This window comes from Penicillium oxalicum, chromosome IV (assembly GCF_001723175.1).
Source record: "Penicillium oxalicum strain HP7-1 chromosome IV, whole genome shotgun sequence".
In the NCBI taxonomy this organism is placed as follows: Eukaryota; Fungi; Ascomycota; class Eurotiomycetes; order Eurotiales; family Aspergillaceae; genus Penicillium; species Penicillium oxalicum.
Window position 1 is genome coordinate 1,157,161 of NC_064653.1, and position 13,428 is coordinate 1,170,588.

The window sequence follows — 13,428 nt, forward strand, 5'->3', positions numbered from 1 at the left end:
ATTGAAAGCCGAATTCACAAACTTGATCTCGCTTTCCTCATGCGGACCAGAATTGGAACTACTGTCTTTCATAGACGGGGTGACCCAATCATGATGCAGTGGCAAATTTGATGGTCATCCTAGTGGCTCATTGGGCCGAGGATGTGCCAGCTTGTCGACGGCCCGGGGGGAAGCTACAGTCACGTCCATGCAAGCCGTTCAGTTTTGGGCACTCTCTGCGTCGGGCGTGTTGGCTGCATCGTTCTGGCGGCAACAGAATTCCTGGCCCGGCACGTTGTGGTCCTGGAGGGGACTTTCTCCTCCCCCCATTCCTTTTTACATGGTCGATAAACTCGAGCTCCTAGCCGAATCATAATAATGATTGGCATCTCTTGCCCCTCGCTGGCGCCGTCTTTCAGAATGGTTCGGGTCGTGGACCACAACCTTGACTCTTATCTTTGGATGTCTGGATGCTGCAGAATCATTTGTGGCTCAGGTGGCGCCCATCGGCCTTTTCCACTGTCCATTCAGGCGAAGCTGACAAGTCAGTAATCACGCTCGCCAACTGTCGAGCATCCAGCGTCCAGTTTCCAGGGTCTGGTTTTCCAGATGTAAACTGGAAAGGTTGTACTGTAGACCAGCAGAGCCAAGTGAAAAGCTGCGTCATGGGGTAGGTTCTGCACCTAGATTACCCAAAGAAGTGGTAGCTTGTTATCCGTGCGACCTTTGCTGCGGAGTGGTGATCTTCTGCCTGCCCACGATCTCATGGAGTCATTGATCGTAAATGAACCATAGCGCGAGTGACGATCGTGTGCAACCGGGGTGGCGTTCCAGCGAGAGCTCTAGTCTGGATCGGATGATCACTCGTCGCTCGTTCACCCTAGTGGAGATCCTCCCAGGGGATGGGGCCAACGCAAAAGGGAGCAATAATGAAACGGAGCCTTGCGAGCCAGGGGCTAAGAGCGGCTGCGACAGCGAAAAATTCCAGCCCGTTGATGTTTGAACCCCCGCCCCCTTTTACACTCATTTCTTTTTGCCCCCCAAGCCACCACCCCTTCCAACGAGGACGGTCGGAGTGAGCAAGAGGTCAAGCACGAGCTCATTTGGTTTGGTTTGCCGACCGTGGCCACAGTAGTGGTAGGTGCCTGAGAAGGCGACAGACGATTCAATTCATTCTGGAGGATGGGCGCAGGAGGGGTCAACTAGTCATCGTCGGTCAGCATAGAAGCAGAGACTCGCTGGAGAACTATGCCGGAAACGAAGTTGGCTGGCGATAAAATTACGTAGGGTCATGGCCCAGGATCCGCCGGGCTGGTGCAACCACAAATTGGGCGGGCAGCTGTTCGCCAGTTCGCCTGCAAATCCATGCGCCTCCCTCTCAAAGCTTAAACTGTCGAGCTTTTCCCCCCTCGCTCGACTTTGTCTTTCCCCATTCCTTATCAACACCTCCCTTGGTGTCTTTTCATCTGCCCACCAGTTCACGACAGACTGCGAGATCCATCCGCGCAGTCAATAGCTGTGACGACGCCCGGGCGATTGCTGATCTCCTTTCCCATCACAGTAGTTGACTTCTGACTGTCGCGTATTTGGCGCCAAAATCAGCCCGCCATCATGGCAGACTACGCTGGTGCCGTGCACCAGCTGTCTGCACGGGCATCGGTACGCGATTCTTTCTACGCTTTCAACCAGCAACGTGGGTGGATAAGAGGCTAACAATGGCGACAGGACAACCCGTCTGAGGCACCTCCCTCGCTGTCCGGCCTGGTATCCACGCTGATTCCCTCCTTGATTGTTTTCGCGGTGATGTTGGTACTGTTTATCATCCTTCGCCGAAGCAACCCCAGAACTTATATGCCCCGTACCTACATCGGCACTTTGAGGTCATGGCAGCGCACCCCAAACTCACCCACGGGTCTGTGGAACTGGATCGTCGCCATGTACAAACTACCGGACTCTTACGTTTTGAAACACCACTCCATGGACGCATACCTGTTGTTGCGTTTCTTGAAATTGATCTCCGTCCTGATGCTGGTGGGTTGCTGCGTGACTTGGCCAATTCTCTTCCCCGTCGACGCCACGGGTACCCGATCTGCCAAGCAGCTGAATATCATCACCATTTCTCACCTTGACACATCTGAATACGCCCGTTACTATGCGCATTGCTTCCTCGCCTGGATCTACGTCGGTATGTGCATCAAATCGCATCCATGGTCCCGTGCAAGGTCTCGTCCTCCGAATGCTCACTCGTTCCTGCAGGTATCGTGTTTTACACCATCACTCGTGAACATATCTTCTATATCACTTTGCGACAGGCGTATCTTTTCTCTCCCGCGTATGCGAGCCGGCTGTCATCGCGCACGGTGCTCTTCACCACCGTTCCCGATGAATATCTCAGCAAAGAAAAGATCATCGCCATGTTTGGTCGCTCCAAGGTCAAGAACGTTTGGATTGCGACCAAGACCTCGGACCTCGAGGACAAGGTTGGCGAGCGCGACGACGCGGCAATGAAGCTGGAGGCGGCCGAGACCAAACTGATCGTCATGGCCAACAAGGCCCGCAACAAGCAGCTGAAGAAGGAGGGCAGCCTCGAAAACGGCCATACCGCGGAGGAGAATGTGGGAGAATTCGACGATGAGTCTGGTTCCGTAGCGGCGCGCTGGCTGAAGGCTAAGGACCGCCCGACCCACCGCTTGAAGTTCTTGATCGGCAAGAAAGTGGACACCATCAACTGGGCTCGTTCGGAAATTGAGCGCCTGAAGCCAGAGGTTGAAGAGCTGCAGGCCAAGCACCGGGCAAACGAAGTCGACCTGGTCTCGTCCGTCTTTGTGGAATTTTACCACCAGTCCGATGCCCAGTCCGCGTATCAGGCGGTGGCGCACAATCTTCCTCTCCACATGGCGCCTCGCTACATCGGCTTGGATCCCACTCAGGTGATCTGGTCCAACCTGCGCATCAAGTGGTGGGAGCGCGTCATTCGTGTCGCCGCTACTCTCGGATTCATCGGTGCCTTGATTATTTTCTGGGCCATCCCCACCGCTGCGGTGGGTGCCATTTCCAACATTCAGGCACTGACCGACAAGGTGCACTTCCTGCGATTCATTTTGGACGTCCCCCCCTGGATTCTTGGCGTGATCACTGGCCTCTTGCCTGTCGTGCTGATGTCGATCCTGATTGCCCTGGTCCCTATCATCCTTCGGCTCATGGCGAAACTGTCGGGTGAGCCCACTCTGGCTGCGGTGGAGTTGCAGGTGCAAAACACCTTCTTTGCTTTCCAGGTCGTGCAAGTCTTCCTGGTGGTCACTCTGGCTTCAGCCGCCACTAGCGTGGTCACCTCGATTATCAACAATCCCTCTTCTGCGGCCGATTTGCTGGCCAAGAACATTCCGACCGCATCAAACTTTTACGTTTCCTACATCATCCTCCAGGGTCTCTCTTTCAGTGCCGGTGCGCTTCTGCAGATCGTTGGCCTCATCCTTGGTAAGGTTTTGGGCACGTTGCTCGACAAGACTCCCCGCAAGATGTACAATCGCTGGTCCAACCTGGCCGGTCTTGGCTGGGGTACTGTTTACCCAGGTGTCACCCTCCTGGCCGTGATCGGTATCGTTTACTCGTGCATTGCCCCTCTTGTCATGGGCTTCGCTACCATCGGTCTTTATCTTTTCTACTTTGCCTACCGCTACAATCTGCTCTACGTCTCCAACGCCAGCATTGACTGCCAGGGTCGGGGCTACGTCCGCGCGCTGCAGCAGCTCACCGTCGGGTGCTATCTGCTCATCGTCTGCTTGATCGGTCTGTTCGCAATTGGCGTGGGCTCCAACCGCGTTGCCTTGGGACCTTTGATTCTGATGATCATCTTCCTCGTCTTTGTCATTATTTACCATATCTCGATGAACGCCGCCATGGAACCTCTTCTCAACTACCTTCCTAAGAATCTCGAGCATGAGGAAGAGGCACTCTTGACCCAAGATCGCAAGCATCCCGCATCCAACGAGTCCGTTTTCGATCACAACGGCGATTCTTCTGCCTCAAAGGTCAACAATGGGGGTGCGCGCGTAGACGCTCCGTTGAGCACTGTCGATGGTGCGCAGTCCGAAAAGGCTCTCACTGACGGCCCTCTCCCCGCAAAGCAGAAGAAGCCCAACTTCTTCACGAGATGGCTGCGTCCTGACAAGTATGAGAATTACGCTGCGCTCCGTCAACTTGTTCCTAGCGAGGGGGAGCCAACCGCCTATGCCCCCGAGGTCGAGCGTGATGCCTACTTCCATCCGGCCGTTGTGGCTGAGACCCCTCTTATCTGGATTCCTCGCGATCCTGCCGGCGTCAGCCGACAGGAGGTTGCCCACACCTCCCGTGTCACCGCCTGCACGGACGAGGATGCTTGGCTGGATGAGAAAGCCAAGATCCAGTGGAACGTCGAATCAGGCCGTCCTCCCATCTTTGAGGAGAAGCCTGATTATTAGAGCGCTCCTCATGAACGCCGAGCTTCTTTTTTTATGAAGTTTTGTTCGGGAACGTGTCTCGCCAACTACTTAAGCCAGCTATAATTTGGTAATGAAGCTCAGGTCCGACTCGGCCTTCGTTGAGGTCACTTGATACCCACTCAACAGTCAGCCTTGGTGCAAGTTGAGTTCACTACGATCTCTCCCGATCTGTTTCTAATCTTTTCTTTACTTTCGTTTTTCTTTTTTTCTTGACTATCCCACATCGTTTCTTCTATGGAAATGTCCGGGGGTAATATCTTTCTCCTTATATGGCGAGCAAACTCTGGGCTCGCATCATTTGCTTGAGCTGTGACTGGCTTTGGCCTCTTTGTATTGGGCCTGTTGAAAATCTGTAGCCCTCGCGGGTGTTGATATGAATGTGATTTATGCTTCTGTGATATGACGAAGGATGATGTTAATTTTCGACCTCGGTCAACGCCAATGCAAGGTTATTCCACTTCCAGTTTCATCTCTAATCGCTGGACACCTTTACACTCGAGGGCTGGGTTTCACAGGCGCATCCTCCTCTGGGTCAAGGTAATTGCACGCATTTTATACTATCCAGAACAGACTCGATGATTGGCTTTTTCTCGTGTTTGCATCAGTCGATCTCTTTTCTCCATGGAAAGTGATTCTGCATCGCTCATATCCATACGTATCTTGGCTTTTAAGATCCATGTGGAAGCTTGCATGCTTAGGTACGCGCCTCTCTGGTGATGCCCGCTCTGCCGGAAGTGATTCTTTTTCAGGGTTGAATATCTAAAAAAGAATCACATTCGGCAATCTCAACTTGCGTGTCGATCCTGTCTCCATTCAATGCTACAGCAACAGTTGTAGGAGGAACTCAGGCTCTCTAGATTAAAGTATTCTGAATCTCTGTCAGCTACATACCGATTTCCACGTCAAAAGCTCCCATCTCTTGCTACCTGATAGCTACTCTGCTGGTTTACGCATTTCTGAGTGTACTACTCTATCGGAACTATCCATCCGTACCACTACCAGTCCTAGCAAAAGGCTCAAATGACCATTCAATGAGGTATGACCCATGTCTTGATACATTTTTATGGCTGGATGGGTTATGGTAAGGATCATGGAATTGGGGTAAGTATCTAAGGGATCGTTTTGAGCAAGCATGTCCTTCAACTGTATTTATTGTTAAGTACGAGTTTCCATTCAGGCAGAGTGTGGATGCGATTCATCGGGTATCCAAACCTAGTTAATTTGCTCTCGTCACTGGCTAACAAGTCCACTGGCTTATGGTTATCTTCGTCTTGGAGACAGCAAGAATGTCCTTTGTATTTGACCTATCATGATAGAGTATCCATCTCATTGGAACCGGGACACACATATATCACCACTTGTAAGATTTTTTTTCCCTGAAAGGGAGCCCCTAATTGGCTGTAAGCATATAATTCACTCATTCTTCATCCGAAGAACAGTCAACTCTCATTTTGGAAATTTCCACAACATCTTTCCTTGTAATGATCATACGCTCACCGAAAAGTCACTATTGGCACACACACACTATGGAGGGGGGGGTCCCCCCTCAAACAAGAAAACACGGTTCTCACTGTGCAAGGTATTCTGAAAGGTGGCGTTGCATCCATCTATGCGCTCTCTTGCGTACCTGACTGCCGTACAAGTGCCTAGAGAAATTGTATCTCTTGCCGTAGGATGTCAACGTGAGAAAGTCCAAGAGGATAAAAGAGGTTTTACAGAGTACAGCCTCACTGTACCTGACGGGCACTGAGCGGGAAGGGTGGAGCTCGTTGAAACGGATTTGCGGGGTTGTTTAAAAAGCAATACAAGCTCCATGAGCCAATGATTCTCTTTTGACCTGCTTGGATGATTTCTAGCCTCGGAATCCTGTAACGGTACTGTATGTATTATGAGCACATAACGTTTCTTTCGCTACAGCATGATGTAATTAAATTCCAATCTGCATCCTTTTCCCGATTAGAGTGGTCTGACTATTGACATGGGCAAGCCCACTTGATCTGGACGGCTTGCTCTTCAAGAAGAGAATAGCCCGACCTCGGGCTTTCGCCTTGAATTTTCAGGAAAGTGTAAACTTTCCTTCAAAATTGGACTTCACTTTTCCCTTGGCTCCAGCATGAGCAATGGAGCATCCTGTAAATATTTACAATATAATCCATGTAACTGTACTCTACACGTCAAAAGGTTCAATCTCCATCAGGCCCCCCGAGCTCGGATCTCGTATATGTACTCATTCCGACCAGACTAAACCCAACCAGGCAGGTCGCTGCTCCCTTTCAATATCCCTAGTGTCCTCCTACACCACCCAATCCACAGCCATCACCTCGCGTATTGATCTCCATCTGACAGCAGCACATGGACCTGGAGCGGAAAGCAAGCCAATCAGATCTCTACTGTCTCATATTCCCCAACAAGTACCTACCTTATACCTATCTTGGCGTGCTGTTGTCAGCCGTCGACGTGCCCGAGATAAATCGCTTGCAACGGTCAAGAATGTGGATGTGGTTCTGCCCCCGTTTATAGGAGGGCCATGCTCGTGTTCAGATTGTGTTTTCTCCCGTCATTGCTTTATGGCGTGCTGTCAGTATCAGGCTCAGGTCAGGCTATCAGCTCTTCTCTACGGTACCGTACACTAGACGCATAGACGGGAGAGCCCCAGTCCTAGGTACCCGGATGTTTTCATCCTCTCTGAGAACTGAATAGAGTGGTACACAGGACCACGCGTTGCCCCCCGAACCTTCCTGCCATAATGGATGGGCACTAGAGAGCCAGTCTATGCTTAACTCAGCTGTCTGGAAACGAGTCTCGCCATCATCCATCGGTGCTTTATAGGTTTCAAGACCATGGATGGATTCTTTCTTCACCTGGTAATGATTATTCATCGATGGTCCGTCGCGAGGGTTCAAACCTACTGGAGTGCACGCTGGACACTGTACTATTAAGAGTCTTCTGATCACTACTTATGCGCGCTTTCTACCCCCTATAACCCGTTCACTTACTTATACATGTAGGTAGTGTCTGACCATGCTCTATTCTTTAGGAGGGAGGATTGAAAGTTTCCCCCTGTTTTTTCTTTTCTTTTCTTTCTACCTATCTTATTGTCGCTGGTCGGGATCAGGATCGGTGTGGAAATTATTTCCACTCCTGCATGACAACTGGTCGTCTTGGCCAGCCTCCTGCACCTCGTGCGCATTGCCACAGCAGCATGAGGATGGCACGTCGATCTCGTAATGACGGGAATGTCGAGTCGTAAGCACGAAAAAAAAAGAAAAAAAAAAACACAACTGTGAGACCCCGGCATCTACCTGAGTAGCTAGAGGACAAAGGTCTTTGTATTGCTCGGGTATCCGCGATCAACAGCAATTCCTGGACTAGAAGCCCCGGTGTAGCTTTGCCTTGCCTGACTGGAGATCTCTGTTTGTCGGATTGCATTTTTTTACTTGGGCATCTCAAGGTCATGCGACAGTGACTTTAAGGTGGAGCTCCTCCAAGTGTACATGTACGATTATGTGTATCATCGTTGGGGGCCAAAATACGGAGGATCTAAAACCGTTGGAAAGATGAAACTTGGGTGGCAATATTGTCTGCATGCATGGCAGAACAAACCAGAGTTAGAAAGTGGAGGCCGCGCAGTGGACGTTTGAGGTGAGATTACGGGGGCTTCAGATCAATAAGAATTTCTATTGTAAGCTGCTCAGTGTCAACTCCTTCCAAGGGAGCTTGCGCGAGAGACCACTGATGGAGGGTTTTCCGGTCATGTCGTAGCGTGCAGCTGATTATCAGTGTGCGCGTTTCCTTCGGGTTACGAACGCACGACTTTATTGCTCGGATACGAGATAGTCGGAAACGCACAAGTCCCGGCTCGAGGGAAGTAAATGTGGATAAGAGGCAGATATTTGATGATGGTCAGACGGATAAATAACTGACACAAGGTTTGCCAGACCAGTGAAACGTCTGAAGGCTAGATCCCACACCGGATATAAACAGGGAAAAGAACAAAAACGCCACCGCGATGCACGCCCGACATGAAACAATGCGGATAGAACAATTAAGAAAATGTAGGAAGGAGCTGTCGGTGCCCCCAGCATCGATATAACAGAAATGGGGAGCTATAGGAGAAGTAATGGGACGCAGCGAGAGAATTGAGGTTGCGACAGAAAAATCACGAGATGAGTGCGACGATCGACAGCCCGTGATGTGAAGAAAGGAGAGACGACAAAGATCATCCGACGCAAAGTTGCTTTTCGTGTTTGGCGAGTAATAAGTTCAGCGGGCAAAACGCTCAGTTGCTAGAAGACTTCAAGAACATTGGCAGAGATGTGCATATGTGTGTGGGTGGGTAAGGCGAGAAATTTCAAATTCGAATCCGCGAGGCTCGGAACGCGGACAGATCAATAGATTCCACGGAAATGGACGAGGCGTCGTCGACCTCAATGGTGTCAGGAGCAGTCGTGACGGGCCTGGCAGCAATGGCAGCCAACCGAGCCATCCGTGCAGCGGTCGGGGTCAGCGGTTTGATCGGCGCATCTTCTTCGAGTGCTCCCGATGGTAGCTTCAACTGTGCGTTGGCTTCTTCGTCTTGTTGCTGTTGCTTTTTCTCCTCCTCGAGGCGCTTCACCTCTCTTTCGGCCATTTCCTGCAGTATTGTGAATTTTTCTTCAACCCCGTCAAGCTCTGTACCGCAGTCACCCGATCGGAGGACCTGGTACGCAGCCGTCTCACACAGGCTATGGGCAAGCTCCAACTGCTTCTCGGCAAAATCGAACGAGGATTCTTTGGCCATACCAGAGGAACCATTCATAGATAGCAGCCCACTACCGGCCCGCGTGCTACGCACAAAAGAAAGCGATGACAATGAGCCTGCATTTTCACCCGGCTGACCAGTCCCAAGAGAGGTCTGGTGTCGGAAACCGGATCGAGAAGCCCCCCGCGTCACCATGGACATTTTCGCTCTTCGCATGTGGTTTCGAGCAATCCCAATATCACGCACAATCTCCTCGAGAGATTTTTGTATATGACCATCATACTCAATGATGGCATTGTGCCGGGTGCTCACCAAGTCGTACCGTGCATCGGAATCAATTGAGGATGTCTCGTCCGCACTGCGCTTCCGTCCAGCGGTCTGCAACGGCGTATGAGTTTCATTGTCGGCGGTCGTCGCCGTAACATTTGTTCCTCTCGTGGAAGAGGAGCGTTGGGCAGTTGGCTCGACGTCGGTGGTGTGAATAGAGCAGATGGAACTGTTCTTTCGGCGGCGAGCTCTATGAGTTGCATGGCGTCGATATGCTGCACTATACTCGGCATGCTTGGTTGAGGCGTGGGCTGCCAGTTTCGAGACACGAGAAATCCAGTCTGGCAGGTTGTTTTGTAGGTGAGAGAATGCTCCAATGGGGTCAATGGATGTCATGGTTGCGGGCTCTGTGTTGCCGCGGGCCCGCCTGGAGCAACGGATCAGAGGAAGGAGGCGTCTTGCAGAGAAATAAAAGTTTGTGCAGAAGGGTGGTCAATGTTGTCTCGCGCGTTGTTCGTCCAGGCCCTGGGTGATGGTATGTTGAGGATGTGGGATCGTCTCTTCGTCACGTCGTTAAGTTCGAGGCTGCTGCTCATGTGTTGAATATCGGTATGGAGACAAGGGCCCGGTGATCCGATCCAGCGTAGCCGTGAGCTCCTGAAAATTGGACAGGCGAAAATTTTGATCGCTTTCCACGTGAAGTAAAGCCGGAATAGAGGGGGGGGCGAAAGGCTTGCAGTGGTTGTAGTGAGTGGGTAGATGAGGAGGGGTTGAGAGTGAGAGGAAGATTCAATAAAAGACTGGGGAAGAAGGATCGAGAAAAGAGAGTCCAGAGTCTGGAGAGGGGGGAAAATACAGTACTGTCGGCTGGATGTATCATGATGGTATGGCTGGTACTTTTGTCTCGGAATTGAGTGGAGACGAGCGGTTTCAATACGGAAACGCGGCCCAGGGACGACTTGGCCAGGTGATGCACCGTTTGACGGTAATGTTTCTGCAGACGAAGACCGAAGAGGCCCAAACGGGCGGCCAACATCAAACTAGCGCGGCGCGGAGGATCCTGCCATGACCCATCGCTCATGATTTCTGATTACCCACATTTTGGCGTCCCTCCACCAAGCCCATGGACCACCAAAAAGTCTGGAAGATGGAAAACTACAGACTGTACGTGATGCTCCAATTGAGGCGGGACCGAGATTCCGACATCACCTGGAAGCCATACGCATGGACTACGATGTCCTGGGAATTTGGGCGACTCCCTAAGCTCCGTGAGGCTCGAATGCATAAATGGCAATGAACGGCACCGTTCACAGATGTTCGTCTTGTCCAGGATCCCCTATCTTAGAGCGGCGCGCTTTGGCGGTGGACGGACCGGTAGAGACCCCCAAAGTTGACGTTGACAATGCTGGAAAGCCTCGAACGGGCATCAATATGTCAAACTGTCGATAATCGTCGCAGGCTGACTGCAGTACCGCTGGCCAATGATTTGTGTGACGGTAGCAGGATCATTGACGACCAGGGTCACCATCTGTAGTGCTCACGGGAACGATCAACAACACGGACAGTGGTATATCGCGAGCCTCCACTCTGAGCGGTGTGATCGATGAGAGAAACCCATGCTATGTCCACCAGGAAACAGTTACGCGATGGGTGTGTCAACTTCGTGGTGTCAGATCTGGACATTCGAATCATCTAGTCAGCGAACACGGACACATGGATAGCATCGAAGCAGCCAATATGTGTTAGTGGGCTTCGTAAGCATACTGCGACCCAACCAGTGTAGTCCGTCTTCCATACTCCACGATATATTCGTGGATAATACCTGGGTCGCAAGGGTTTGACATGAGATCCCAACTCTAGCGTAGTAGCACTGTTCGGTTGGTTTCCCAAACGCATGCCTCCGTCAATTTCCAGCGGTCCACCTTCAAACTGAAAAACAAAACAAAAAAAAAGAAGCACAATCACAAACACGAGCGGCTTTCAAGAAATTGTCACGTCGAGATCTGAGACGTTTTTCTCCCTACAATCTGTAATGTTTGGAGATCCTCTCGGCCGACCATGCATGAGATGAACCCTCATTATGTCTCCGCATGGATGGCGCATAATGGGTACCTCCTCGATCTTCCCATTGATCACCAGCGGCCACCATTCCTAAGATGGGGATGACACGTAACGGTCGCTCTTACTTCCTTGGCTGTGACCACATAGAGCTGATGAGCTAATCATTCTTTCGGGCTCTCTTGGATGTGGGCTGATGACAGCACTATAACAGGACGTACAAAAGTACCCGTCGGGGACTCGGGGATCTGACACCTTGGCATAGACCCCGATGCTAGCGGGGGAAGCCCTGCACTGTTAGTATATTATTGTGTACTGTAATTTCTTATTCCTGTGGGCCAAGGCGATACCCACTAGAGCCATGCACGTACTTGGCCGCTCCAATGTGAACGGATCTCCTGTGGATGTCGGGCGATCTCTCGACGCGGAAGACCGGGATAGACCGTGCCTTGGAATGCAGTCGTGCCGATCTCGTCGATCGCGTCGTCTGATTTGTGTTCCGCTGCTGATCAGCAGCTCTTTTTGCTAGTTTAAGCGGCTTGTTTGGCACCCGCAGGCGCGCCGGAGCGGCATCTTTGAACAAGCAAAGTACACAGATCACATTCTTCCCCATTGCAACTCGGGAGCACATGCAGCAAATGTCAACGGGCGCTTGAGGTCTGGACCGCTGTTCACCATTGCAGGCTTGAACTCAGTAGACCTATAACCATATTCTGAAGGGCAGAGTACAACTCACGATGACCAACTCAGTCGACCTACAGCACCGAGGTCGAGTTCTCGGCCCGCCACACCATCCCGTCATGAACGCGTCCAAAGAGATATAGCTTTGCAAGTGTGAGCGTTTCGAAGTAGGTCACACTGGCCAGTTGAGCTGCAGCCCAGCTCTTTTCCCGGGAAGATTGAAGTTGTGTATCAAAATGATCAAATTGGGCGTTTCAACATGCGGATACACGCACGCCGAATCGAAGGGGTATGCAGGTCGATGGAGATGGAAATCACCTGCGTGGTCGCACGTGCACCTCATCGGGTCATCAAAATCGCTCAAGCACTCGAACAAAACGCCAGAGTCGAAGCTTGATCGATCGTGAGATCCGTGTGGCTACCCACAAGATGACACTCGATGATTTCCTTTGGATTCCAGGATTCATAATCACCCGGCCAAAAGTTGCAAGAGTGAAACGCTTTCTGTGATAAACGCACAGGGTCAAAAGCAATACAAAAGAAAGAGCACATTTCATTCACTAAACCTTGGAAACCGAAATTCCGAATCAGGCTGATTGGCTTTGAAACCATGGCACCTTCGCAGATCTTCGGTAGAATATCGGCCGTGCGTAGGTAGTCTCTCAAAGCGCATGGAGGGCGTTGGATCCGGGCAACCAGCATGATGTGTAACACTGGATCATCTACAGTCATGCGCAGCCATTTTCTAGTGTATGGAGTCAATCCTGACACTAGACCTCCTCCATTCAAGCTCAAGCTTAGGCATTTTGTCTCTATGCGCAGCTATGGGCGAATGAGACGTAATTCCCGTCTGGAGTATAGAATCATCATTTGCTGCTTTGGCTTTGCATTGTATTCCACCTAGGAGGGAAACAGTGGACTGAAAGTCTCTCGAGACCAAGTTACGACAGAGTCTTAGAAAGCGGGTGGAGTCCTGCGCTTCCAACCTGAGAATTCATGCTAAGCACGCAACGTCTGAAGAGACCGGAAATTATCCAAATAAGTACATCCAACTTGCGCAAAGAGCAAGGCTTCCCATTTTTCTGATAGGAAGCTCTAGATACTCGAGATCGAACTGAAGGGCGCCTCTGAATGATCTTGACTACCTTTTAGCCGAGAAATGTATATTTCATTGGAGGCCCCCACGAAACAGATCTAGTTCCATAGATATCCGTAAGCGCA

At 51.1% G+C, this 13,428-nt stretch overlaps 3 protein-coding genes across 3 annotated transcripts; 1 reads left to right on the forward strand and 2 right to left on the reverse strand.

Annotated features, from left to right (window-relative positions):
• Positions 1–1,590: 1,590 nt before the first annotated feature.
• POX_d05187 (uncharacterized protein) lies at positions 1,591–4,439 on the forward strand (the record flags this gene model as incomplete). Its single annotated transcript, XM_050114037.1, has 3 exons — positions 1,591–1,638; positions 1,705–2,164; positions 2,236–4,439. 3 exons carry the CDS (start codon positions 1,591–1,593, stop codon positions 4,437–4,439), a joined length of 2,712 nt encoding a protein of 903 aa, XP_049968988.1.
• Positions 4,440–6,776: 2,337 nt separating this feature from the next.
• On the reverse strand, positions 6,777–7,276 carry POX_d05188 (uncharacterized protein; the record flags this gene model as incomplete). The annotated part of the gene is made up of 3 exons (XM_050114038.1): positions 6,777–6,818; positions 6,880–6,990; positions 7,127–7,276. The coding sequence occupies 3 exons, from the start codon at positions 7,274–7,276 to the stop codon at positions 6,777–6,779; spliced, it is 303 nt and encodes a 100-aa protein (XP_049968989.1).
• A 1,535-nt stretch (positions 7,277–8,811) lies between these two features.
• Positions 8,812–9,864, reverse strand: POX_d05189 (uncharacterized protein; the record flags this gene model as incomplete). The annotated part of the gene is made up of 1 exon (XM_050114039.1): positions 8,812–9,864. One exon carries the CDS (start codon positions 9,862–9,864, stop codon positions 8,812–8,814), a length of 1,053 nt encoding a protein of 350 aa, XP_049968990.1.
• Between the last annotated feature and the right edge of the window lie 3,564 nt (positions 9,865–13,428).